The sequence below is a fragment of the Pan paniscus genome, chromosome 8 (genome assembly GCF_029289425.2).
Source record: "Pan paniscus chromosome 8, NHGRI_mPanPan1-v2.0_pri, whole genome shotgun sequence".
Taxonomy (NCBI): domain Eukaryota; kingdom Metazoa; phylum Chordata; class Mammalia; order Primates; family Hominidae; genus Pan; species Pan paniscus.
This window is the reverse complement of record NC_073257.2, coordinates 144384898-144411702: the sequence shown is the minus strand read 5'-3', so window position 1 is coordinate 144411702 and position 26805 is coordinate 144384898. Positions and strand designations below refer to the sequence as shown.

The 26805-nt window shown below is 62.7% G+C and overlaps 1 protein-coding gene across 3 annotated transcripts; it reads right to left on the bottom strand.

Annotated features, from left to right (window-relative positions):
- Positions 1-1930: 1930 nt before the first annotated feature.
- Positions 1931-23162, bottom strand: PWWP2B (PWWP domain containing 2B). 3 transcript variants are annotated; one of them, XR_004669325.3, is made up of 4 exons: positions 22972-23162; positions 14020-15680; positions 10430-10547; positions 1931-2743 (listed from the first exon to the last, which is right to left on the bottom strand). XR_004669325.3 is itself a non-coding variant. In XM_034951481.3 (3 exons), exons 1-3 carry the CDS (start codon positions 23094-23096, stop codon positions 2730-2732), a joined length of 1497 nt encoding a protein of 498 aa, XP_034807372.1. In that variant the 5' UTR covers positions 23097-23162; the 3' UTR covers positions 1931-2729. The 3 variants fall into 3 exon arrangements, 1 of the variants encoding a protein (XP_034807372.1); XR_010113221.1 differs by having other exon boundaries at positions 23025-23141; XM_034951481.3 differs by lacking the exon at positions 10430-10547 and having other exon boundaries at positions 14323-15680.
- Positions 23163-26805: the final 3643 nt, after the last annotated feature.

Below are 26805 nucleotides of genomic sequence, written 5' to 3'. Positions count from 1 at the left end.
CCCGAAAGCTCCTTTGAAGGCTAAAGGGCCAGAGCCCTCTCCACGACAAACCCTGGGAAGACAGCCAGGGGTGGCTCTGTTCTGAGCGAGGATGTCTTGCCAGGTGGGGTGCTTGGGAGGCTGGACCCAGAGCAGGGGAGACCAAGAGCAAGAGAGGCCCAGGACCAGCTCCGGGCAGCCCTGCTGAGGCCCCAACCCCCCTGCCGCACAACCCACTTTGCATCCAGGACCTCGTACTGACTAGGGTTGGCTCCCCAAGGGCCCCTCCCCCAGGAGACCCCTCCTCCAGGCCCCTCCCCCAGCTGCCCCTCCCCCAGGAGACCCCCTCCTCCAGACTTCCTCCCCCAGGTGCCTCCTCCCCCAAGGCTCCCCGCCAGGTGCTCCTCCCTCAGGTATTCCGCTCCCAGGTGTCCTCCTGACCCCCTCCAATAGAGGGACGAAACCCTGGTCCCAAAACAGGGCTTTCCCAGCAGGAATTCTTCCCTCAGTTCAGCCTTCCTGGGGAGTCCATGGGTGGAAGGGCGGGGATTCAGGACCTGGTCCAGCCCAGCCTGACCAGTGGGTACTGGCAGCTGGGGAACCCACTTCCCTGGGCCTCCGCTCCTCACCGGATGAAAGCCCCACCCATGCATCTCAGGGTCTCAGGATTGAAGGGCAAGGGCTGGGGCTGGGCTTGGGGAGGAGCTGCAGGCTGTGGCATCAGTCCTGGCCTCAGGCTCGAAGGCGGGTCCCGTTGCTGTCACCTGCAGTGGCTGAGCTCTAGTTGCAGGCTGGGCAGCTGGGAGTGAATGTGCTCAGGGCTGCACGCATATTTTGTCCCAGGGGTGAGGCCTGCTGCTTCCATTGGACACACACATTTCTTGAAGCAGTGCCAAGCTTTACGAAGGCCTTCCTTCGTAAAGGGGAGCCAACCCTAGTCAGTAGGAGGTCCTGGGTGCAAAGTGGGATGTGCGGCAGGAGGAGTCACCCCGAGCAGCAGATCAGGCAGGGGCAGCCCCTGGGCACCGGAGCTCAGAGGGATGAGATGCCCAGCCCCAAGGGCCAGGGCCCTGACTCTGCTGCACCCACGTGGGCAGGGCCGGGGAGGGAGGAGGGGAGGGGGAGCAGCTCTCATTCCTCTCAAGTCCTGGCTCTGCTCTCCTGGGCTCATGCGAGCCCCTCCCTGGATTTTCAAAGGCTTCCCAGGACTCTTGGGCCTGGAGGGCTTCAGGAGGATGAGCCCAGCCCCTCCGGGAGGAAGTGATTCTGGGTGATTTTGTTGGAGAAGAGGGCTCTGCTGCTACAAACCAGTTTGAAAACCATGCCCCTCCTCGCAAGTCAGGTCCAGAACCATAGGAAACCATGAGGGTTGTTCCCTCATGTGCCCTGGAGAGGACCCTCCAGGTGTATGCTGCTGCCCTCCCCCGACCCCTCCCCCGCCAGACGATCCTTGCTGAGGGCAGCGATGCCTTTAGAGCACAGAATGTTCTAGCAAAACCAGGAACAAGCAAAGCCACCATCGTCATCTCTGAGATCTCCCTTGGTTCTGAATGAGCAAATCAAGAAACAAGGGATGAGAGGAGTCACTCCAGGAAACAAGGAACAAAGCTCCCCGCGTGCAGAGCACTGCCTCTCCAGGAAATCCCAGCGTCCACTGGAAAGCCAGCAGGGAGGCCTGGAGATGGGGACTCAGCCCACAGCCCTCCTGGGGCTCAGGGCAGTGGCCAGTGTCCCCCCACCTGGAGGCAGCGAGATGCAGCCGGTGGCGGCGTCACCCCAACCCGTACGACATGGGCCCCGCCCAGCAGTGCCCAGGGGACTCAGGCCCTGTCAGCCCCGACAGGGACACACGCATGAGTGTGAACTGTGGCCGCACAAGTCACAACTTCAACTATGACATATGTTTCTCTCTCTCTCTTTTTTTTTAACATTTAAACAAAGAAAGAGCAGATTAATTTTTTTCTTTTCTTTCTTTATTCTTTTTGGTCTTTAAAGTGACAAAAAAGAGGAAAAGGAACACGCTCTTACAAAACAGAGCAAGTTTCTTTTCCTTGTACTGTTGAAGCCTGGTTTCCCAGGGGCCGCCCTTGGCCTCCTCCACACAGCACTGGTCACTCGTAGCAGCATCTGGGGGACAGGTGGCCTTGCAGGCCAGGTGCCAGGTGCCCAGCGGGCCCCACGCTCTGGGATGAACTTGGAGTGGGAGACGGTGGGTGGGTCCCCCAGCTCTCAAGTGCACAGAGACCCCGCACCCAAGGGCTGGGGAAGAATCCCACACGTGCAATTGGGTTTTTCTGAAGCCTGCGGGAGACCAAGCTGAGTCTGCGAGACAGCTGCCTCCAGGACACTGCGAGGCAGGGAACAGCTGCCCACACCAGCCGCTGGGTGAGGCCGGGGCGCCAGGCCTGGTTCCTCCACGGGACCCCAGCATGCGGGCAGCAGACGAGGCCGGGGCGGCAGGCCCAGTTCCTCCATGGAACCCCAGCGCGCGAGGCAGCAGCAGCCAGCAAGTCACGAGTCCCGACTGCCTCGTGAGCCAGGGCAGCCATGGGCTGAGTGGTGGGAAGAAATACACTCAGCGGGAGGAGCCGCTGGGCTCAGGGCCATCCCCTCCCTGGACACACTGCCGGTCCCTGGGGGGCCTCACACCAGGCCGACCACCGTGCCCAGTGGGCTCTGCACGCAGCCGGCCAGAAGGCTCACAGGGTCCCCGAACAGAGATAGGAAGCTCCAGGACAGCAGGTGTGCCCTCATCGTCGGTGACCTTGGGGGAAAGCAAAAAGGGGCAGAGGTTTAACTCAGGGTCGAGTATGGGGGACCAGCCCCTCAAGGTCTGAGCAGCAGGCCAGGGCGCCCCGGAGGGCCTGAGGCTCACCCGGGACCTCCACCACCCCCCAGCTCCTGCCGACCCTCCTTCCCTCAGGGCCCACAGCCCGGCTGTGCTGGGAGAGAGTGCAGGGTCTTCCATGCTTGGGGGCTCAGACCACAGCCCTGAAGTCCCGCAGTCCACAGGCCCTACACGCAGGGCCACAGAGAAGTCAGCGGGCCTGGAGCCTTGTGGCCTCTTGGTGGGGGCTGACGACCATGCCTGTGCCGGGCTCATGGTGTGGAAGGACCCCCATACATGACTCCAGGGACCCTCGCCTCCCACTGACGGCCCCGTGGAGACCCGAGCCTGGGGAGGAGCCCCAAGCCCCCTCCACCAGGACACAGCCCCACGCATGGGGATCCCAGGGTGGGAAGGGAGGGCTAGACCCTGAGGGGAAAACCCTTTCCCAGATCTGTGCGGAGCCCCAGGTGTCAGCTCTGCTTCCATCGCCCCCCACCTGAGCCCACGCAGGCCCCGGATGGCCACCTCAGGCAGAAAGACCTGGCGGGGACAGACGGTCCCCTCAGCCCCGCAACCCAGGGCCAAACCTGGGCCCTGAAGAGAGCAGCCCCCTAAATCCAACAAACAGAGGGACAGACACTGTCAGCCCCAGTTCTCCACCAGCCAGCGGGTGGAGAGCACAGGGACGGGGAAGGCAGCGGAGCCTGCAGAGCCGAGGGCGCACGGGGCCCCGCCAGCCCCGCCACTCCTCCTGTCAGGAGGAAGGCGCCCCATGGGCCCTGCCTGACCACAGCAGGGCAGGAGGGACCTGCCCCTGTCACAGCCCCGCCGAGAAGTCACTGGAGGGACCTGCCCCTGTCCCGGCCCCGCGGAGAGGCCACTGCCACTTCCAGTGCTCCCCTCGTGGAAGCCCTGGGCTGCCATGGGAGAAACTGCAACCGCCCTGAGACCACCATGCTGTGAGGAAGCCCAGCGGCACGCGGGGAGGCCTGGAGGGCACCTGCAGGCGTGTGCCGTGTGAGAGTGTGAGGGTGGATGTGTGTGTGAGCATGAATGTAAGAGAGGATTCTTTCTCCTCACGCTGGGCATTCCTGAGTGACAACACTGTAAACAATGTGAAGACCAAGCACCAAGCCGGGATCAATGCTACAGAGAAGAAAGGGCCGGCAACATCTATAATCCTCTACATGGATGGGCTAAAATCATTAACATAAACACCGAGTCTTGAGTTAGCCAAACATTGTGTGTGGATGTGTGTGAGTGGATGTGTGTGTGTGACTGGATGTGTGTGAGTGTGAGTGGGTGTGTGTGAGAGTGGATGTGAATGTGTGAGCGGGTGTGTGTGTGAGCGGATGTGTGTGAGTGGATGTGAGTGGATATGTGTGTGTGGGTGTGTGTGGATGTGTGTGTGAGTGGATATGTGTGTGAGAGTGGATGTGAATGTGTGAGCGGGTGTGTGTGTGAGTGGATGTGTGTGTGTGACTGGATGTGTGTGAGTGTGAGTGGGTGTGTGTGAGAGTGGATGTGAATGTGTGAGCGGGTGTGTGTGTGAGCGGATGTGTGTGAGTGGATGTGAGTGGATATGTGTGTGTGGGTGTGTGTGGATGTGTGTGTGAGTGGATATGTGTGTGAGAGTGGATGTGAATGTGTGAGCGGGTGTGTGTGTGAGTGGATGTGTGAGTGGATGCGTGTGTGTTTGTGTGAATGTGTGTGAGTGCATGTGTGTGACAGTGGATGTCTGGATGTGAGTGGATGTGTGTGAGTGGGTGTGTGAGTGGGTGTGTTTGAATGTGAGTGCGTGTGTGAGTGGATGTGCGTGTGTGAGAGTGCATGTGTGCGTGTGTAAATGAGTGTGAGTGGATTGTGTGAGTGGGTGTGAGTAAATGAGTGTGAGTGATGTGTGTGACAGTGAGTGGATGTGTGTGTGGATGTGTGTGAGTGTGAGTGGATGTGAGAGTGGATGTGAATGTGTGAGCGGGTGTGTATGAATGGATGTGTGAGTGGATATGTGTGAGTGTGTGAGGGTGTGTGTGGGTGTGTGAGTGTGAGTGGATGTGTGTGTGAGTGGATGTGTGTGTGAGTGGGTGTGTGTGAGAGAGTGGATGTGAATGTGTGAGCGGGTGTGTGTGTGAGTGGATGTGTGTGTGAGTGGATGTGTGTGTGAATGGATGTGAGCGGATGTGTGTGAGTGGATGTGTGTGAGTGTGAGTGGGTGTGTGTGAGAGTGGATGTGTGAGCGGGTGTGTGTGTGAGTGGATGTGTGTGAGTGTGAGTGGGTGTGTGTGTGAGTGGATGTGGATGTGTGGCAGTGAACAGGAGAGATCTCAGCCTCATCTTCCATAGAAAAAGCCCATAACTAACGTCTAAATTGAAAACTTAAGGATCAAGCAGCAGCAGCAGTACGTCGTCTAGAAATACGAAGGTGAATTCTCGTCATTACATACTGCACGTGACCACTGGACTTGTAAAAATTGAACAAACATAGTAAGATCGACACAAACACAAATTAAAGAGAAGCTGCATTTTGGACCATCTCCCATTCACGTCCCAGGGGGAGCAGGAGGCTCTCAGAGGCCCCGCTGACACAGTCCCCAGCCCAACGCCAGCTGAGACCTGCCGGGGGTACCAACAGTGACTCCTAGACAGAGCCAGGCGTCAGTGCCTCCACACCACGAGGCTTCACTTTCTCAGTCCTGGAATAACTTCCTCCGACCCCGCAGATTCCGTACGGGAAGCTGAACAGTCCCTGTGAGGAATGTTTGCGAGGATTAGAGCCGGTCACACAAATGCATTCCTACAAATACCATTTTCCATTTCTCAGAAGGAAGAGGCAGCTGTAACAAGGCAAACTGAGCCACCCACTCCACGGCTGACAGCGAGGTAGAGGCCAACCCCAGAATCGCAGCAGCTCCACCTATGCGTCCTCCAGTCCCTGGGGTCCCTCCCAAACTTCTAGGGAGTCACCAGGGACTGCGTGCAAGATGGGTCAGGAGGAGGGCTGTTTGGGGGATCCACAGAGGCCACAGCTGGTGCTGTGGTGCAAGTGGGGTCCCTGCCATGCCTGGAACCTGCTTCGTCCACCCCTTCTAATGCAGCATTTTAGGATTCGAAAGAGGCTCAAATCAAAGGCAACCACACTTCCCTGCAAAGAAACACACAGCCCCAGGAGGTCATTAAAACCATCCAAGTCCTTCTCCATCAACAACAGCATGACCTTTGGAAATGTCGGTAAACATCCATCAGCCACTATCCTCATTAGAAACATGTGTAACGGGCCTTGGGAGGAGACAGCCTGGACGGGCCCTTCGTCCCGAACAGCAGCAGTGGCCTTCGCAGGAGCCTTCCCTCTCCCGGCAGCAGAGACACAGACTCCAAGGCTGGAGCAGCACTGGCCGCTCCTCACGTCTCTCCTACCTTTCTAGATGACCCTCGCTCATGGAGCTGAGCTCAGCTGCTCTGCATCACTGAGGCCTCCAGGACACGAGGTGTTCTCAGGAACCTGGAGGCCTTGGGGCCCCACCTGCCTGGGAGCCCCCAGAGCCCCCACCGGGACAGGGGGTCAGAGTCTCGTGCTCACCTACCTCTCTCCCACCCCACTGTCTCTGAGGCCCCAAGGCACCAGCACCTCCCTGCCTGGGCCACACCTTCTCCATGGTGAGAAAGCTGGTGGCTCACACCCTCCCCACAGCTTGTTGGAGAAAAGACTGGGACAGCCAGAATCCCCCCAGGGAGTTGGGTGTGTCCCACAGCTCTGCACATCACAAGGAGGCGAGGGGCGGGGAGGAGAAGCCGGCGTGGGGCCTGCTTAGGCTGGAAGCCAGGAAGGACGATGGGGCCCTGCCCAGATGCGGCCACGGGAAGGCCGGGGAGACCAGGACGGGAGTGGACCCAGGGCTGCGGAGGTGCCACAGAATCCTATCACAGCGGGTTTTAAAAAAACGAGGAGTCTCTAAAAATAGAAAGTGAATGAAGATGCTTAAGTGTGTTCTGAGGTCATGACTTTGCCACAGAGAGAGGGATGTGACACACACCCCAAAGGGCCAGACCCCAGGACAAAAAGACGGGCAGGGCGAGCTCAGGCGTTCACTGCCACCACCCACCGGGACGCCTGCGGGCACCCTCCTTGGTGGGAGGTGCTAGGGTGCTTTTCTTCCGAAACTATCATACTGCATCAGAATAGTATTACATATATTATTTTCAGTAATATGTGACATTATGTTGTTATATTTTAAATATTTTACACACCTATATTACATGTTGATATAGATATATTAACCTTTACATCTATAAAATTGATCATGTTAACATTAAACGTCAGGATTTCCGGCATCAGACACAAAAGTGAATCCTAGCTGTGTTGACTGCAAAGGTTTAGAAACAGCAGCGGCCCGAGGGGCAGAAAGCAGGAAGCAGGGCTCCCAGGGACGTGGCTGCCTCAGGCCTGAGCCAGAAAACGCACAGTGAGCCCAGATGACGTGGCACGGCGGGGGCAAAGACGCCAGCAGGCTGCTGTGGTCACCACAGGACACGGGCGCTGGCCTCCGCCAGCTGACCCAAGATGGCACCGTCTGAGCATGGAAACAATAGCACTTGTGTGGATCGAACCCGACTAGATATGTTAGCAAACATGTGCGCTTTCACGAGACACACACGCTCAGGAGGGACTCCTCGGCCACGCTGGAAGGAGCTGGGGAACCAGCCCCCACATCTACCCTGGCCTCCATGAGAATTCTCTGCAAGCGGGGGGTGGCCGCAAGTCTTGGTGCAGTGCCACTGAAAGCTGGTAAGGAAAGAGGCTTTTCTGCAAGAATTCCAGTGAGTAAATGAAGACCAGGGCCAGCACCTCGTAATCCCTCCTGAAAGAGCAAATCTTAAAGTGATCACCAACGGTAGGCGGAGCCCCAGGGTGAAAACCTGGGTGAACTTGATCGGGAACGGATTAGGCCAACAACCCCAAGCCCACAACCAACCCCCGGGTCTCCAGGAGAGAACAGCCTCCTGCCGGGCAGGAGCTCCCACGGCCCCTGAAGGGATCCTGGCAAGAGAGTGAGCCCCATGGCATGCAGGAAGTCCCACCCTCCACTCCCAATCCTCTGACACGGGGCACTTGCCCTGTCCAGGGCATTGAAGCCCGGTGGGGTCAGGGGCAAGGATTTGGAGCTGAAGGTGAGACCCAGGAAGCAAGTAGGAGGTCTGGCAACAGGTCCGCATAGCATTAGGGCATCTCACCAGAGGTGGGCACAACGCTTGGCTTTGAAGGCATGGGTGAGCAGGGGCCTCCAGCAGCGTCCCCCCACACTGGGAAAGTCCCCCATGTCCCAGGCATCTGACCCCCTGAGAAGCAACTCCAAACACCCCAGCACCTGCCCGCCTGCCCCACCAACATGGCCTCAATGCCCAAGCTGCTGGCTGGGAGGAAGCGGCAAGGACCGGCTGCCCGGCTGCTGGGAGCCAGGAGGTAGGGCGGGGCCTGAGCCCCTGCAGCAGGCTCAGAATTACAGGCCTCTGTTTCCTTCTGGAACAAAATAATTACAACCTTCACGTGGGACCTGAATTCCCTGAAAGCAACGCAGGGAAGTCAGCTGAGAAACCCGTCCTCGGAAGCAGAAGAGCGTTTTTATTTAGAGTTGGAGGAAGAGAAAAGCAAGTTTTGTGCAGGAAGCTCAAGGACGCTGTTCTAAAAGGAAAACATCAATCAGAAAAGCCGAAGCCTGGAGACAGCGGCGTCGCTGCTTCTGGCCCGGAGACTCCAGTGAGCACCACACTCTCCCAAGTCCCGGCAGCGGCTCCTGCCGACTCAGCACTCCAGGGCCGGGCAGCTCCTGATTATTATCTTTATTTCCCAGGAGAAATCAACATTATGAAGCTGAAGGTCGGAAGCGGCCCATGCTGCCCCCATGGCCTGTGCACAGCGGACCTTTCTGAAGCAGTGGGTCCCTCCCTCGCCCCACAGGCCCCTGGGCTGAAGCCCATCTCCACCCCTGCTTCCTGGGGCCTTCCCTTCTGTCGGACATGAGGCTGGGGTGGACCCTGGGCTGTGCCCGCCGCTGCCCACACAACCGCTGGGGATGTGGAGTGAATCAGACCGGGTGCTCCTTGTCCTGGGAGCCTGGGAATGGCACCTTCTGCCACATCGTGTTTGTGTTGTGATTAAAGGGTTTCCAGATGAGCGGCCCCTCCCGCGCTATCTACGGGTCCCCAGATGCCACCAGGGTACTTCGAAGAGGCAGAGGCCTTGAGCCCATGGAGGCAGAGCCTGGGGTGACGTGGTCATGAGAGGGGGACGCCTGGACCCCCAGGTCTGTGGAGGCAAGAGGGATTCTTGTCTGGAGCTGAAGGCGCACAGCCCCGCTCGCCTTGACTCAAGCTCCTGACCCCCAGAGGCGTGGGAATAAACGCCTGTGGTCTCAGAGCCCCAGTGTGTGGAGGTTTGTTACAGCAGCTACAGGAAACTCACAAAAGACAACGACGACCCCAGGGACACTGACCGTCCAGTGGCGCAGAAACCCTGTGCTCCCAGCTGCTGACGGAGGCTGTGCTGGGTACACCCCCAAAAGTCCCCTGCCAGGGCAGGAGGGGAAAGGGTTGGGCCCCTGGGGCCACAGGAGGCTGGACCCCTCCAGCCTGCACTGTCTGGAAGCTGTGAAATCTCCCCCTTGCCCAAGAGGCCGGGACACCAGGAGAGCATTGAGTCCCCACTTCAGGGAGGTGCCCAGCTTCCAGTCCGCACGTCGGCGGAGCACGGCCTGCCCTGGCCACGACAGGGAAGCACAGGAGGTGCCTGTGCAGGACCAAGTGCCCCCGTCGGCCCTCACGGCTCCCAGGACCAGGTGTCCCCACTGGCCCTCACAGCTCCCAGGACCAGGTGTCCCCACTGGCCCTCATGGCTCCCAAAACACCAGGCAGCCCGCCGCCCCTCTGGGCACGCCCCCCTCCCCTGCAGTGGTACTGAGGTGCAGGGCGGGCAAGGTCCCGAGCCCCTCAGGTCCTCCCCACACGGCTGGCCAGTGCCACCCACTCTCCGCCACCCTCCTTCCTGCTCCCGCACAGCGCACACATCCAGTCACCTGTCATCTCCACCCGCCTCTGCTGCTCCAAAGCCTCTGCCTCAAGCAGCCAGTCTGTGGAGCTCCCCGCCAAGCATTGTCCTGGCCCAGGTCCCCCCGAGGAATATGGATCCCTGCCCCCAGCTCTCTGCCTGACCCGCCTCTGAGCTTTCCCCTGAGATGCCTCCAGCCAGGCCTCAGGCACCTCCCGAGAACTGGAGCCACCCCTGAGGATGCGGGGCACAGACCGTGGCTCCCCTAGTTCCAGGAGCGACACCTGCACACCGCCCAGCCTCCCCGTCCCCCGTCACTCTCCCTGTCCTCACAGCTGGAGGTCACTGCTTTTATTTGTAAAGGTATCAGATTTTTTTAAAGTTTCATTTTATTTTTAACTGACAAATAATAACAAGACCATCTCATTCCTCTGTCTGTAATTCTCCAACAGCACCCAGAGTCTGTGCCTTGGCCCACCGGGCCCTCTGACCACCTCCGCAACCCCTGGAACATGCCCTGCCCTCCTCCTGCCTAGAACACTTGCCCCCACCCTCACCCCATTAGCTCCTGATTAGCTCACCATTCAGATCCTGGCTCCTGCCACCTCCTCCAGGAAGCCTTCCTGGATCCCAGTCCAGGCCAGGTTTCTCGCTGGATGCTCTGCTTCAAGCCCCTCTTCCCTTCCTTCTCAGCAGTTCCTGTGTGTGATTATGCACTAATTTGGGAACTGGTGATTCACAGCCCTCCCCATTTGGCCCCCCTTCTGGCCTGGGTCCAGTGGAGTGCTTGGCCCTCAGTAGAGGTGTGGGTGGGTGGGTGGGTGGGTGGTGAGGGAGAGACCAGGGGAGCAGAGAGAGGACCTTGAGCCTGGACAGGGGCAGGACCCCAGCCCGAGGCCGCGGGGCTCACACTGGGGAGGAGCTGCCTTCCCCTCTCAGGCTTGGTGGGCCCAGGCGGTGGTGGGGGTGTGGGTGACATTGCCTTCTCTGGGTCCCCATTCCCAGCTGCAGGACAAGCCTGGCCAGGCAGCTCCTGCTGGGCCCCTGACCCTGCATGTCCGGTGCCTGCACCTGAAGCAGGAGGCTGCTCCCAGGCACAGTAACCCCAGAGCCTGGTCTCCACCACCTGCCCCCGCCCCGGACCTCAGCTCTAATCCCAGGGGGTCCCTGTGGGTGTAGGAGAAGTCCCAGGGAACGGCCTCTCCTGGTGGCCTGAGAGGGCACAGTGGTCACCTCCAAGGGCAGCGGCCACAGGCCATTCACAGGCCCTGGAGCCGGCCGTGACCACCGGGTTGGAGTGCGGCTCACTCAGAGGCGGGACCTGTTGTTACCCTGGGAGCGGTGAACAAACAGGCTCAGAGGTGTTGGCTCACTGAGACCGCAACAGCAGGTGACCGGCTGGGACAAGGCCCAACGGCCTCTATTCCTGCACAGGAGGCCAGCCCAGCCTCGGCGCACCTACATCAGGACCTCACACGGAGGGGTGCCCAAGTGTGTCACAGCCATGCGTCCTGGCACAGCCCCTGCTGAGGCCGATATGCCCGTCCCTTGTGCCAGCCAGGCTGCCTCTTGGCACTGCCGGCCACAGGCCCAATGCCCTGGCACCCTGTGGTCTGTGGGGCATCCGCCTACCCCTGAGCAGGGCCTCCAGCCCCGCAGCAAGCTGAGAGAGAGTGAGGGGTCTCTCACGGGTAGATGCTGGGCTCAGTGTCCCTGCAACGGAGCCGATCTCGCGGTGCCTGCGGTGACTGCTCCTTGACAAGTGCCTCAGGCAGCAGACACCCACAAACCTCAGGAAGCTTCTGACACCGCCCAGCCATCCCGGTCCTCATCCTCGGGCAGCTGCAGGAGCGGCTGGGGCCAGGCCAGGGTGGCCGGTGGGCGGGAACTGGGAGGACGACCTTCCCCAGAAGGCCTCCCTGCCTGAGCTCCAGCCCCCACACCAGCCTCCTCCTCCCGCCCCTCCCTCGGGCATGGCCGGCAGCGCCCCACACCTCACTCAGCCTCTGCTCAGAGAGGCGCCTTCACGATGGTGGTGGCAGGTCCCCCTTCCCAGGAAAGGCAGGTACCCCCACATTTCCCCTACAAAGAGCAGACCAGAGGTGCGCTGCTGACACTTCAAAGCAAACGTGTCCCTCAAGGACCACCAACCCCACAGAGGGCGGGAGATCCCAGGCCCCACGAGACACCGGCTCTGATCACACTGAGCACTTGGTCTTTAGCCCTCAGGAAATAAGACCAAAAACCCAACCAGGCACACACCACTCTGCGCTTTGGTGCTGAAAGGATCCGGCACCCCCACTCCCAGAGCAGGGGGCTGGTCCCGGCTGGCGCAGGCCCCGTGTGCAGGCACTGCCCCCCGTGGAGGCAGGCAAACCCGTCTGGTGAGATTCTTCCTCCACTTCCGGATAAACACAGCCGGCCCTGAGCCTGCAAGACTGTGTCCTCCCGCCCTCCCTCCCGGCTGGGCACTCCCTGCCAGCCAAGGCCTCAGGCCTCACTTGGAGACGTCCTGCGTGGGCGGACGTCATGCCTCGCAAATGCCTGAGTCCAGAACTCGGGGAGGGCCCCCCAGGACAGCAGACGGGAGTGCTCTGACCCTCCTCCTACCCCTCAGAAGATGGTGCCCTGGCTTGAGACACTCCCCAGACTCAAGCTGAGAGACGGCACCCACACCCACTCGCCAACAAGGCACCTGCCCCACGCCTGCCCCAAGGCCCCAGAACTGATCAGAAAAGGGCCTGGTTCCTGGGGCGCGGGGCGCAGCCAGGTTTGTGCCTGGCCTCAGGAGAGCAAGGCAGATGCAGCCGGGTGGCTGGAGGGAGGGGGTGAGGCCAGGCCAGAGCCTGGGCAGCCAGGCAGCCTGGGGACCCTGGGGACCCTGGCTCAACCCCGGTGGTCTCTCATCACTGCTTCCGCCGGAACCCCAATGCGCAGGGTGCAGCAGTGGAGGGGCACCAGGCGCTCCAGTCCCCGCCCCCAACAAAGGCCCGAGGACTGTCACCTGGGAAACTCTAAGGCCTCTGGGCAGGTGGCCAGGGAAGACAAGGTCACCAGACGTCACCAAGGCCTAGGCGGAGCCCTGCCCCTGCCCTCTGCGTACAGCCCCTGGCCCTGGAATCTCTGCATCCATGGGGTGGTTAGGCCACAGAGCCAGGAAGAAGAGCACAGAGGGCCACCAGCTGCCCCCACCCAGAAAGGACTCCTCCCTGGCCTGCCTTCTCCTGCTGGGAAGACAAGAGGGGCATCTAGGAGGTGCTGAGAGGCCTCTGGAGCTGGGAGAGTGGCCTTCAGGAGCTCAGGGCAGAAAACAGCCCCTCGGCAGGCTCCGGATGCCCCACGTGGTGATTACAGGGGCATGGGTGGTGCCCCCAGCCCCACAAGGTGACACCCCCACACCTCCACACAGCGTAGTTCCCCCCAGGCACAGAGAATCCACACAAGGCCTGGCTGGAGATTCTAGAAAGTGCTCGTAGTAGAGGCCGACAGTGAGACGCCATCCCCGGGAACAGGCCCCCACACCACGTCCCAGGTCCCGGGCGCCTGGCCACGCACACAGCCTGCTGACGACGGAGTGCGCACTGACCCAGGAGGAAGATTTAGGGGGTCGTGGGGGGCAGGGCTGGGCCAGTCTGGGGAGTTGGGGTGGGGGCTTCATCTGAGGGTGGGAAGCTCACCTCGCCCTCCCTCCTTTAATGTCCTGGGATGGCCTATCCGCGCGCAGGAGGAGGGAGATGCCCGCTCTGATCTTTGGAAAGAGCAGTGAGAGTTTGTTCCCTGAGTGAGTAACGCAAGACAGGGCCTCAGCCTGGGCTCTCCCCTCCCCAGGATCCGTCAAACCACATCCCCGACTCCAAACAACGAATGAGAGCATGAGAAGCTCCCTTCCGGCCTTTGAAAAATGCCTGCCAAACACAAACTCGCTGTGTGCTTCCAATAAGCACCAGCGGTGGCTGGCCTCCTTGCAGTGCGCCTCTCGTGTGAATCAGAAGCGCAGACGGCATCACCAGTGAGGGCAACCATTTTCCAGACGGCTGGGGCCCCAAGCAAGCCAGCTGAGGGGCACAGGCGGCGGCTCCCTGGGCCTCAGGGCCCGGAGCAGAGGCACGGCCTGGACACAGGTGTGAGCTTGGGCCGGCCAGGGGAAGGAGGCTGCCGCTGGCACACTCACCTGGTCAGGGAACCAGTTACGTTTCAAACTGGGTTAAGAGCTCCCTGATTTCCGGGGCCACGTGTCTTGCGGCATTTGCAGCCTCGGTTATAGCTTTCCGATACATCCCCTTCTTCTTACGATTAAATCTCAGTTTGAAAAATTCAGAGAAAGGGGAGAGTTTTGAAATAGACAAGAACGACGTAGTCGGAGAACCAAACCACGAGACCTTCGCTTCTCGCCAAGACGGCTCTCCGTCCTCCTTCTGGCCGAGACTGATGTCAAGAACACGCGCCGGCCACCAAGGAAAACCATGGATCTTACCCCAGACGATGTCCCCCACGGCCACAGTCCTGCCGTCCTCCGTGATGCACTCCGACACGCTCTGTGTGTGCAGCCTGACCGTCAGGGGTGGCACCGTTTGGCGAGCCTCTCTGGACACCGAGGGCGCTGACGCGCCGTGGCCAGGCGAGAGGTCACCCGTGTCTGCCGGCGTCCCTTCCGAGCCGGACGACCTGGCCTCGTCCAGGCTGTCGCTGCTGCACGCCGACTCACTGGCACAGTCCGCTCTCCCCTCAGGGCAGCTGACGAGAAAAGCCAAGCCCTCGCGTCCCTGTGGACCCTGGGGACAGCTCTTGAAGTCATCGTCCTCACCCGAACTTCCAGAAGACAAGTCCGCCAGCCCACCGGCAGGGCCGTCCGCACAGGGCGCCGGCGAGCTGTCCCGCGGGTACCCGTTCAGCTCCTCCACCAGCTCGGCCCGGTACACGGGCTCGTGCTCGCTGTCCCCCAGACGGCGGGGCTTCAGGCGGATCTTAGGGGGCGGCAGGTCCGCGCCGGGCGGCACAGGCCGTGTCAGTTTCAACTTGGGGATGGAGGCCGAGGGCGCGCAGGACGGCCGGTCCCGGGACTCTCTGTCCAGCACCTCGGGGTCCTGGCTGCCGTCGTCCTGCGGGGCCTGCTGGGGACGGAAGGGCTCCAGAGAGCCGTGCACGCGGGAGGGGATCTTGACCACCTCTCCCTTGCCCTGGGGCGTGCTGTAGGAGATCTTGATGACCGGGCTCCGCGGGACCTGCTCTGCCGGGGCCCTGTCCTCCTCGCGCCTCTCCCTCTTGCTCCTCCTGGCGGTGGCCGCAGCCGTGGGCTCGCCGTTCTCCGGCTCCTCCGGCTTGCGGAGCTCCCTGTCCGGGCCGCTGCCCAGCCTCCTGCGGGCCCTGGGCGCGGCTGGGGGTCCGGGGCTGGCCTCCGGGGGGCTCAGCGTGCTCTTGCACTTCTCACAGAGCACCTGGCGCGGCCGCAGGCGGATGGTGCTGAGGATGAGGCGCCCCGGGTCGCGGTTGCGGGACAGACGCCGCCGTGTGCGCTTGATGGTCCTGGGCGGCGGCTGGGGCACCCACAGCTTGTACGTGTCCCGGAGCCACAGCGGGTGAGGGAAGGGGGCGCCTTCGAAGTAGGGAGGGTACGGGGGCAGGCTTCCGGCGGGCAGCGGCGGCACGAGGGGCAGGGGGGGCTCGGGGCCGGTGGTCTCGGGCTGAACCCCGCGGGCAGGAGGTGGGGAGCTGGACCCCAGCTGCATCACCTCTGCATCCCCCTCCTCGGGAGCCCGGCCATGGCTGTCGTTGGCAGGGGACTCATCGACCTGGGGCAGCGGAGCCAACGGGGGTAGGCCAAAGAGGCCGGACCTGGCAATGGAGAGAGAGAAACCACAGTGAGAAGGGACCCTGGCACATCTGCCACCCGCACCAGCCCCCAGAGCCAAGGCCCCCGACCCATGCTCCAGCAGGTCTGGGCAGCGAGCCATGCCCTGAGTCCAGGGCTGTATTTCAGGACGGTAAACCAATGCCCATGCTCCCTACGTATGTCCTGGGTTGGACACAGCAGGGCAAGACATGTGCCTTCCAAAGCCAAGCAGCATATGGCCGGGAGGTCAGCTGCTTCCCTGGCCAGAGACAGGCCCAGAGGCTCCGAATCTCAGTCCATGGCCCCAAGGGACATGTGGACCCCAGCAGGAATGCTCCCAGGAGGCCTGACCTGGCCCGGGGAGGGGTCTGGCTGCTTGTGACCCATGGCCCTGGACCCCAAAACTCAGGCTCCTTGCTCACAGGCTCAGCCGTTCCCTCCTCTCCGAGGGGCTGGGGGACTCAGGGAAGACCCCCCCTAGGGCCAGGCAACCCTTCAACCCCCAAAGCAAGCCCCTGGAGAAAGCTCCCTGCAGGAGCCCAGAAGAATGCCGTCCTGCAGGAGCCCTGGAGAATGCTGTCCTACAGGAGCAGGGTTCCAGGTGCATGACGTGTGTCTGGGGTGGGGCTGCGCGTGGCCCAGGGCTGAGCCCTCTGGAGATGGCCCAGATGCTTTCAGTGACCCCGAGAGAGCCCTCATCCCCATCTGCCCACACAACCTGGAAGGCCCTCCCTGCCCACCTGGCACCCTCAGGTCCTGCCCTGCTGGGTCACACGATCTGCAGGGGAAGGGGCACAAGGGGCAGGAGCAGCCACTGCTGGGGGAGCCACAATTAAGGCCCCGCGGCTGCCACAGCCAGGACACCAATCCCAGTTGTAAAGGCCTTCTCATCCTGGGACTCGCTGGGCCGGGCAGCCTGCACTTAACGGGCAGTGCCCAGCACTGTGCGTGGCTTTGGGGGATTTGTCCTCAGAAGCAGCTCACTTCCTAGAGTGCAGGCCACCTCGCTGCACAGACACCTGGCTGCCCCATCATTCTCGAGGCCCAAGTGCAGCCAATGTCCCCGAGCCCTGTCCCCTGTTGGCCTCATCCCGCCCAACAAGCTGCTGTGAGCGCGTCAGGAAAACAGTTCTGCGAACGCTGATGTTACCACAGACCATGGAAAACAGGTCCACAGAATCCACGTTTCCACAGGGAACACGCATAACTGGTAACAAACCAGATGCAATTTTCAAGACTGCTCTAGCTAAACCAGAGAAAAAAGAGAGGGAGATGGAGAGAAAGAGACAGAAAAGCAACACAGCATTGCGACTCGCCGGGGAGGGTGCAGCAGTGGCCTTGTGGCCTGTGAGGGGATGAACACGGGGTGGGGGGTTCTGCTCTGTGGTGGGTGGGGGTGGTCAGAGTGAGCGCCACCCGCCCCATTCTCCTCTGGCCAGGCACCGCTGTGGGGCCTGCAGCCACGGGCTAGCGACGGCAGGAGCGTCTCTGGAGTGTGGGCTGGGCCCCCTGTGCAAATGGTCTCACTGAGCCCTGCAGCAGCCGTGGGAAGCGGGCTGCCTTCAACTGTGATGGGCTAAGACTTTCGCGAGAAAGGAGAGCCAGGCACGTGGGCCCAAGGGCATGATGCGCTGAGGCCAGTCCCGGGCGGTGCCCTCACCAGTCCCAGCCAGGTGCTGGTGCCAGGACCGAGGAGCACAGACCCCATGCACCCCGGGGGCCAGCGGGCCACACCTGGCCGCTCCAGCGTTTGTGAAGAAAGTTTTACCAGCACACAGCACAGCCCCCAGGTTCCTTTATACGCTGTCTGTGAGCCAGGCCACAGTGGGGCCACCCAAGCCGGCAACTTTCACTTACAGAAAAGGTTTGCCAGAGTTAAGCTGTGGAAGATGAGCCTTTGCCCAAAGCCAGCCCCCACCCCCGCCCAGGGTTGCAGGCTGATGTCTCCAAGTCCCCTGGCCTCATAGCCAGAACTGGCCTCCGTACCCAAATCAGCAGCCAGTTCATCATCTTCCATGAGCACCTTGTGAGCATTTAATACAGGCTGAGCATTCTGAGAACCAACTTCGTGTGCTCACACAGAAGCACGTCCATGTGCATGCACACTCCTCACGCTGGTGCACACGCCCGCTGGTGCACGCAGGCACCCTGAGCTTCTGGGCCAGCATGCTTACGGCCCCTTGCTGTTGGGGGAGCCAGGAACCCCTCCATAGGACCCAATGAAAGGGCCTCAAATGAGGGCAAATGAGGGGATATTGGCAAGGAGAAGGCCCCCCATGGAGCAGAAGCATCCCTGCCAGAGGACGGTGGCTACGACAGCCAGAGGGAGGGGGCAACCCCACTAGGGCTGGGGAACATGGCACCCTGACCACACGGGGTTGTGGACTGGGCTGAAGGTGCCAGGACCCTGAGGAGGGCCCCACAAACGGAGCCGGCCCCATCCCTTGCCCCAGGATCTTCAGCCACAGGCCAGGGGTTAGTCCCTTCCCAGGCAGATCAAATGGGTGGGGGGCAGCCTGAGCTTTGCCATCCCCTTTGGGACCCTGAGTCACACCTGCATCAGTGCCCAGGGACTGGACAAGCCAGCCCTGCAAAAACGGCCGGTGACCCTGGCACGTCAGGCAGCCATACTTCCTTCCTGGAGCTGCCGCCCTGCCCAGGCCGCACCCCAGCGCACTGGTGGGTAAACAGGGTGGGAACAGAACAGGGTGGGAACAGCTCACTCCGCAGGCTGGGACGGGTGGGGGAACCCAGCCCTAGGGATCTTGCAAAGCCAACAGCAGAGCCCCCAGGCTGCTGGGACCTCGGCTCCTGCCCTCCTTGAGCAACCCCATGAGATACAGATCACAGTCTTCCCATTTCACAGATTGGCCGGTGAGGCCGAGCGAGACCAGGGAACGTCCAGGCTGAGTGGGTGGGTACCCACGGGGGTCTGCTGCCTCCAGGCACGGGGACGGCGCTGGCACAGGGAGAACCTCAGTGGCTTATCCTGGACCCTGGGACGTGAAGAGTGGTCCTTCTGGAAGTGCACAGGTGCAGTGTAGTTCCCCACACACCCACCCCCTAGGGACAGGGGCCCCACTGGCCTGGCTGTGACCCACAGGTAACACCGAGCCTTGGCAGGTGGGAAGATGGAGTGGCCCTGGACCCAGATGAGCCTGCTGGGTCCAGGCTGCCCTTTTAGAGCCATCCGTTGGGCCTTGCCTGTGGGGAAGGGAAGGACATGTGGGGGGCCCTATGGGGGCCCTGCCTGTGGGGAAGAGGACATGCGAGGGGCCCCTTGAAATAAGCCTCACGCGGCATCCTTGCGAGCTCAGGGACAGAACAAATAACCTTTGCTTTGAGAAAGGGCTAGGGAAACTGAGGCAGGGGTGAGACGCCCTGGAGTCTCTAATTGCAGAACGGACCAGACCCCAAAGCAAAAAGTACGCCAGTGCCACTCCCAATGGCACAGCAGTGTCCTGGCAAGGACACGGGGGCCCTGGAGACCAGGCCTGAGGTCCTCAGCCAGACACAAGTGGCCGAGCCTTGACTCAGCCATGGCGGCCCTGGGGCCTCGCCTGGATGTCAGGCTCAGCCAAACTCCCAAAAAGGCCCAGGCCTGAGGTCTGCCCGGGACCATGGCCGGGAGGAGCACAGCCCTGGCTGCCTGCCCAAGCCCCCTGCGCTCGCTGGCATCGCCTCCCCACGGCTTCCCCATTCTACAGACCAGGGCCATGAGATGGCAGATGCCCACATGGCAGCCCCCTGCCTGGCCTCCCGGGCCCACATTCACCCTGGACCTTCCTTCCTCACTCTCTGATCAGGAAAGGACACCCTGTTGTGGCCTAAAAACGTAAAGAAAATGCGGCTCCTGGAACAGGAACAGGCAGCCTCAGCGCAGCCCAGGACAGCCTGAGTCTGGCACCCAAGGCCTCGGCTATGCTCCAGTGTCAATCTAGAAAGCGTCTGCAGTCTCCCTGTAGCCCTGCAGACACCCACAGCAGGACAGCATGCGGGAAAAGGGCGGGCAGGTCAGGCCTGCTGGGGGCAGTGGGGTCTCCCCAGGCCAACTCTCTCAGGGGTTAGGGAAAAGCAGGCTGGCAGGAGAAGCCACAGGCTAGACACCAGGGGAGCGCCTCCTCCAAGGCCCCACAAGGGGAGCCTGCCTCACCCTGTGGGCACCTGCCCCAGGATCTCCAGGGGAGAGCAGGTGGGGCCAGGTGGCCACGGCCGGCCCCCTGTGTCCTGGACTCAAGGGTTTATGAGCCATCAGCATAGTCCCTCTCTAAGCCCCGTGGGGCTCCCCAAGTAGCACAAGGCCAGGCCCCCACCCCACGCCCTCCTTACCCACTCACTCAGATGCCATCCCCTCGAGACGCTCCGAAGACCAGCCATGCTAGCCAGGCCTCCTGGTGCCTTGGCCTTCAATGCACTAAGCCTGTGTCCCTCTCACTCCCCAAGGGCAGGGGGCACAGCCTATCACCACTGCAGCCCTGGCCCAGGTGCTCCCCACCTTGGTTGTTGAGTGAATCATCCCAAGAGCAGCCCCCAGCAGTGCAGCCTCCACCTGGACAGGTGAGTCCAGGACAGAGCTCAGGGTGCCCTTCTGCTGGGACAGGCAGTGTCTGGGGTTCTCAGTGTGGGCCAGGGTGTCTGGGCTAGGGTGTGGTTCACAGAGGACAGTCCCCTGACCTTTCCAGCAGTCTGTGTCTGGAACCATAGGCAACCCACAACTGGGGGAGGCCAATAAATACCAGCTCAGAGATCGAGCCAGGAGGCTCTGGTGGGGCAGGCCAGCCCTTCCGCACTCGGAGCCTCGTCTGTCCTCAGGCCACCCCTCAGCCAGGGCCACCCCACCCAAGATCCTCAACCAGAAGCATATCCCCAAATCACCCGCAAAACAACGCGGGTCAGGACAAGGCTTGTGTCATCGATGCTCTGGAAGGAACCACCACCACATTGGCCCAGATTGGGGGAAGATCACTGGAGGCCGCCTGCTCCGGGCTCAGCCCACTTCCTGGCACACAGTAGGTGTGCAGTGAACTCACCCAGATGTACACGCAGGCTGACACTCAAGAGAATCTTGCTTCAGATCGCATGGCCCTTCTGGCACAAGCCAGGCAATTCCACCCACCTGCCAAGCCCCTCTCCTCTCTGCTTTGCAAGTAAGGGAGAGAATGCCATCTCCCAAACCGGCCGACAACAAACGCTGGCTGCTGGGCCCACCTCAGCCCTGCATCCCGGCGCCTGTGTGAGCGGGGCCGCCATTCCCGTGGGATTGCTCTGAACAGGTGCCTGGCTGCCCGCCGCCTGCGCTCAACAGCGCCGGTTGTGCTGGGACCCACAGGTTCCCTGAGGTGGGCGGACACCTGTCATAGGGCTCCCAGCCGCTCTTCCCTGTGAGTCAGCACCCACACTTGGGGACTGGGCCTCCACTGTCACATGCAGGGGATAAGGGCGGGCACCACGCCCTGATGAGAAACTGGCACCTGGGGAAGGCAGGTCAGCACCCTGCGGTCCGAGGCAGGGCTGGAAACAGGAGCCCTGGGACTCGGAATACAAGGGCAGAGAACCGGCTGGAGACTCAGGCTCAGGGGAGACGAGGGAGGGGGCGGGGGTCCTTCCAGGACAAGCCTCAGGACTGGGGCTGGGGGAGAGGAGAACAGCCGGAGAGACTCAGGCACAGGGGAGATGAGGGAGGGGGCAGGGGTCCTTCCAGGACGAGCCTCAGGACTGGGGGTCGGGGAGCCTGCTCTACCTTCAGATTCCCCACAAGGACAAGGGGGCCAGCCCAAGGCAGCAAGGGTGGCTGCTAAGTGGCTGTGCCCGCAGAGGCCCAGCGCCCGGCTCCGTGGGCGGCTCTGGTTACAGCTGAACGTGGCAGGCAGGGTTGACACCCATGCATCCTACAGCTGCCAGTTCCCACGCCGGGGGTCCCATCGGGCCTGGTTTTTTCCATGAAGGGGAGGCGGTGGTGTAGATTTGCAAACCAGGTTAGCCATGGGCCTCAGGGAGGAGAGCCCGAGGCCACTGCAGATATTCTCAGCCTCCCTTGTCCCGAGTCAAGGAACCTGGGAAATGGGGCAACCCACTGCCGCTCGTGCCCCTCTTCAGGGAGGAAAGGCCAGGCAAGGTGGTGCAGGTCTGGCAGGGGTGCGGCCCTGCTGACCAGGACCAAGCCCAACCCTGCCCGCCAGAGGAAGCTGAGGCCGATGGTGGAGGGGATGGCAGCTCCCAGGTGGCGATTCTCACCCCCCAAGTGTCCCTCCATCCTGCCCGTGCACTCCCAGCGGTAGCCCACACGGAGCGGGCAGGAACCACACGGGAGCCATATGTTAAATCACGTGACTTGTGGATAAATGGCTCCTGGCACATCTAATGAAGAGATAACGTCTGCGAAATAATTGTGGAAGGAACTCGGTCCTCTCTGCTAATTCACGTCACCAGGCAAAAATCTGGGCTCCACGGATGGAAAAAGTTGGGCCTTTAAAAGAGGAGCCTTTCCCTGCTCCCAGTTTCAAAAGAAAGCCCTGCAGGAGCGCAGCGAGGCCACAGCCTGATTCATGCCTAATCATTGATCTGGCAGCGACAGCTCCCTGCCATGTGACGCGGTGTCCAGGAGGCTCATCTGCACTGCATGGGTCCCTGCAGCCCGTGCACAGGTGCCTCTCAGGAGGAACCGCCCCGCCCTGCCCTGCGCCCCCCACCCAGGAAGCCAGGGCTCCCGGGGGATGTGCCCACGGCTCCCACAGCTTGTACCTCTTCACGCCCCCATGACTCAGGACTCCCTGGCCTGAAACTGTTCTTAAATCGCACAGCTGGGCGCAACTGCTCTCCCCAAATCCAAACCTCAGCCGCGGAGTCACTCCCAGCAGCCAGGGGCCCATGGCCTTCGACAGGGCACCCCCACCTGTGAGTAACTGCCAGGGCAAGGCCACGGCGCATCTGACCCTCCCCTGCTTTAACGACAATTCTGCCAACAGTCGAATTCAACAGTGGCTCTGAACAAAGAAAAGTGCATTAATTATAGCAGATGTGTGGAGTTCCGGGACCCCGGCCCCGCGCCCCCCGCCCCGGCCCGGCCCGGCCCGGCGCCCGCCCCGAAAAGTCGCGACGACTTTGAGAACCACTTTTGCCCCCCCCGAGTGGCGGCCGCGCTCGCGCGCCCCGAAACTCAGGCTCGGCAGAAACCGAAAGCGGGCGCCGGGGCCACGCCACCCCCACCCCGGAGGCGGGTCCCGGGTCTCCGGGCGGCGGAGGCGGGTGTCGGGTGGGGACCCCGGGGGTGTCCCGGCCCGCGCCCCCGCTCACTTTTTCGTGCAGTCCAGCAGGATCCCCGCGAAGCTCCGCTCGCCACAGCTCACCGTGACCACCAGCGCGCCGTTGACGACCTGCTCCACCCGCACCGGCAGCCGGCAGCCGGCGCGCGGCTCCATGCTCCCGCCGCGTCCCAGGCCGCCGCCGCCGCCGCCGGGTCAGCCCCGCGCGTGACGCCGCCCCGCGGCCGCCTGACGTCACAAAGCTCCGCTGGGGCGGCCGCCACAGCCGAGCCGAGCCGGGCCGGGGGCGCGCGGCCGCGGGCTCCGCTCCCGGGGACCCCGCCCGCCGCCGCCGCCGCCGCCGCGTCCCGGGAGAAGCCGCGCCCGCCCGCAGAGCTCGGCCGGACGCGCGGTGCGGACCCCCGGGCTGGAGAGGGGGCTGCGCCCGGGCTCGCGGCCCACGCTGGCCGGGAGTGTCCCCTGGCTCGGGAGGACCCGAGAGCCACGAGCCCGGGGGCGGCGGGGGGGACACCCGCCGTGGCCGGAGTCCCGGGACCCCATCCCCCCGCTCCTCTGCCTGGGGCCGGTCCCGGGCCCCCCTCCCCCTCCGGGCCCAGCCCTGCGCCCTCCCTCCCTCCCCGGTGGCCCGGATCCTCCCGCCTGGGGTCGGCCGCCCGCGTGTCCCGGCAGCGCCCCGCGCTGGGCTCTGGTGGCCCCGGGCACTGCGGCGAGGAAGTCCCGGGCGGCGCGCGCAGGAAGCCGGGGCAGGCGGAGGGGACGCGGGGCGCCCGGGGGCAGCGGCCTAGTGTCGCCCTCGCTGCGTGGGGGGCGGGACACTGGGTCGCCCCACTGGGCTCGGCGCCTCTCGGGGCGACAAGCGGGCGCGCGCCTGGCTCAGGGCCACCCTGCGCGCCTGGGGGTGGCCGGCACCGGGGCCCGGGAGGTTAACTCCCTCCGGAGGTCTCGGGCGTGTCTCTTCGGGTTGCCGGGCCCAGGGGCCAGGCGCGCCTCCGCCAGTTTACAAAGGAAACAGCCTCCTTCCCCCGCGGCAGGGGCTCCCCGACCCGCGGGCGAGGAGTGGGAGGTGACGGCGCCGGACCCCCTTCCCCCAGGCGCCCGGCTCCCGCGCCTTCAGGCGTCAAAGCCCCCGACATCCCCGAGCACCAGCACGTCCGCACCCGGCTCAGAACGCAGGGGCCCGGCCTGCTGCGGTGACCTTGGCCCCGGGCCGGGCTTCTGAGCCGGACTTGCAGCGCCTGACGAGGCCTGGAGGCGGGGCGGGGGACCGCGTAGTTGTCCTGGCGACCCAGCGCCGCCCGGCAGGGCTCCTCCCAGCCTGGGAATGGAGGACCACCGCCCCTGGTGCCACTGGGGACCGTCGGGTCGCTGGCGCCTGTCGACCTTGCCCTCCGGCGGCCGCGCGGCAGTGGGAGCCTCAGAGAGGAGCCAGGGCGGAGTGAGGGAGCCCGCGGGGCCTGGGACACCTGACTGTCCGGCTAGAACAGGGGTAGGGACCGAGGCCGAATGAGCCAGAGTTCTGGCCGGGGACAGTCCCAGAGGAGGCCTGGAAGCCCAGTGAGTGTCTGTCCTCCTCTGTGTGGCCTGGGGCTCCCGCCAACACTAAGCTCTTCCTGGGGCCTCAGGCACCTCAAGGCGCCCCGTTCTCCAGGGTCAGCCAGCCCCTGCCCACTGGTTGCCAGGCTTGCAGTGGAGCCTGCCTGCTGTCCTGCCCACAAGCCTCTGCAGCTGCCCCCTCCAGGGGTGGGGCTGACTTTGGAGGAAAAATGCCAGGCAGCAGGGTCCCCCTCGCCACCCTGCTCCAGGTTGGGCTGAGCGGCCATCCTGAGGCTGCCCACTTGCTTGGCTCTTCTTCCTGCCTGCTGGAGAGGCCTGCTGGGCACTGCCCTTTCTGAGCATTGGGGACTGCCAGGGTGAAGCAGCATTCAGGCTGGTGGGGCCAGCATGGGGTGGGGCTAATGCACAGGGGGCTGTATGTGGGTGGAGGGATCCAGAAAGAGTGTCCAGGGGAGCTGTCAGGGGAGCACCAGCATTCGCCAGGGCCCCACCAGGTGGGCAAAAGCAAGGGCTTCCGAGGTGGGGGTGGGGTTGGGCAGGATCCTCTGCAAGGTGTCTGCGTGCGCCTGGGGCTCCTGGTGACTTCCCACGTCAGCAGGAGGAACAGTTTGGGGTGTGCTGAGGGACCCACCTGTGGACTTGCTGGGCTTTGAGAGGAACCAAGGCTGGGTGGCGGCGGGCAGGACACGGGAAGAGGGTTCCGGGGCACAGAGGGCCAGACAGATGCACCCAGCAGCTGGCAGCTCTGGCTGGAGAGGGAAGGAGGCCAGTGAGAAGCACGGCTGGCCCATGGTACCTCCTGCCCCTCTGCCCTGCCCGCCTTCCCTCTGCCCTGCCCACCTTCCCTCTGCCCTGCCCGCCTTCCCTCTGCCTCTTCCCCTCTGGCCTGTGCTATTTACTGTGTATTGTTAAGTGAACTTGGAAGCCGTTTTTAAAACCTGCTCTCCTCTAGGTAAGGTATAAAAAAGATCATCTGCAGACAGGGAGACCATTTTTGCAACTTAAACGGTGGCTGTTCAGGGCCTCCCCCAGCAGCCCTGCCCCCGCACCTGCTCCCACTTGCTTCCCGCCCCGCTCCAACCTGCTTGTTGAAGAAGAGGCCATGGGAGTTTCCAGAGTCCCCGATTAAAGTGCAGGTGTCCTTGGGGACCTCATCAGCCCAGGTATCCCATCCTGTCTGACCCTGTATTCGGGGGTTGGGAGGCTGTCCTAGGCTTGCTGCTCTGAGCATCTCCCCAGAGGCCACCCTGCTCATGCCAGTCAGTGAGGTCTGCCCAGTTCTGAGAAGCACCCTGGGTACTGGGGCTGGCGCTGCCCACAGTGAGAGGACCCTGAGCTGCCTGGCTGGGCTGGAGAGGAGCCTCGGGAGTACGCCCCCGGCTGGGGTGAAAAGGCCAAGAGTGGGAAGAGAGACATCTCCGAGGTCTTTAGACTTTGTCTTCAAGAGACTTGATCCAAACAAAAGGTCCTAAAGCCTTTGGTCCCCTGGCTGTAGGCACAGCCGCAGCAAGGCCTAGGACATGCCCAGCTCGGGACGGCCCAGCCAGTCGGATGGGGCAAGCCAAGGGGACAGGAGAGTGTCCGGAACTTCCACTGGGGCTGGGGGTGGGTGACCAGCAGTTGGCAGGATGGGTGGCCTGAAGGGGTACAGTTGAGGGAGGGACAGGTGGCTGGAGGAGGAAGCAGGGGCTGGCCTCTATGTCCCCTGAGACAGCAGGGGAGGAAGGCAGGAACCCCGTAGGCCACCTCCCCTCAGGGTCTGCCTCCCCTGCGGTCCTTGCAGGAACTCCAGGATTTGTCCTTCCCGGCAGCCTGGCTCACTTGCATCACCAGCTCCATGCCCGCCCCTCGTCTTTCAGGGTCGCTCCCCCAGGTCCGAGCTTGGAGGGCCCTCCTGACTGCTGGACCTGGACCTGCCCAGCACTGTCCTACCGCACTACATCATCACTGAGACTTGGGAAGGGCAGTGGTGAGCAGGTTCTCAGCCTTTGTTGGTCTCTTCCATGAGATGAGGCTTACAGCGGCCTCCCCATGACTGAGGTGCAGCCACAGCCTGGCCTGTGTCCAGCCTGCTCCAGAATCACCTGGTATCCCCCCAACCCCCAACACACCTGGGCTTGCTTGATCTTACTGGAGCTCACCAGGGCCTGGCTGTGTGCAAGTCTCATGCAGCATAGTGAGGTGCTCCTGAGATGGATCGAAGGTGTCTGGTCAAGATGGAGGCCTCGAAGGACACAGCCATGAGTCAGAGACCACAGATTTCTCCAGAGCTGGTGCCCAGAGGCCAAAGGCGGGGATGGGCCTTGAGGCT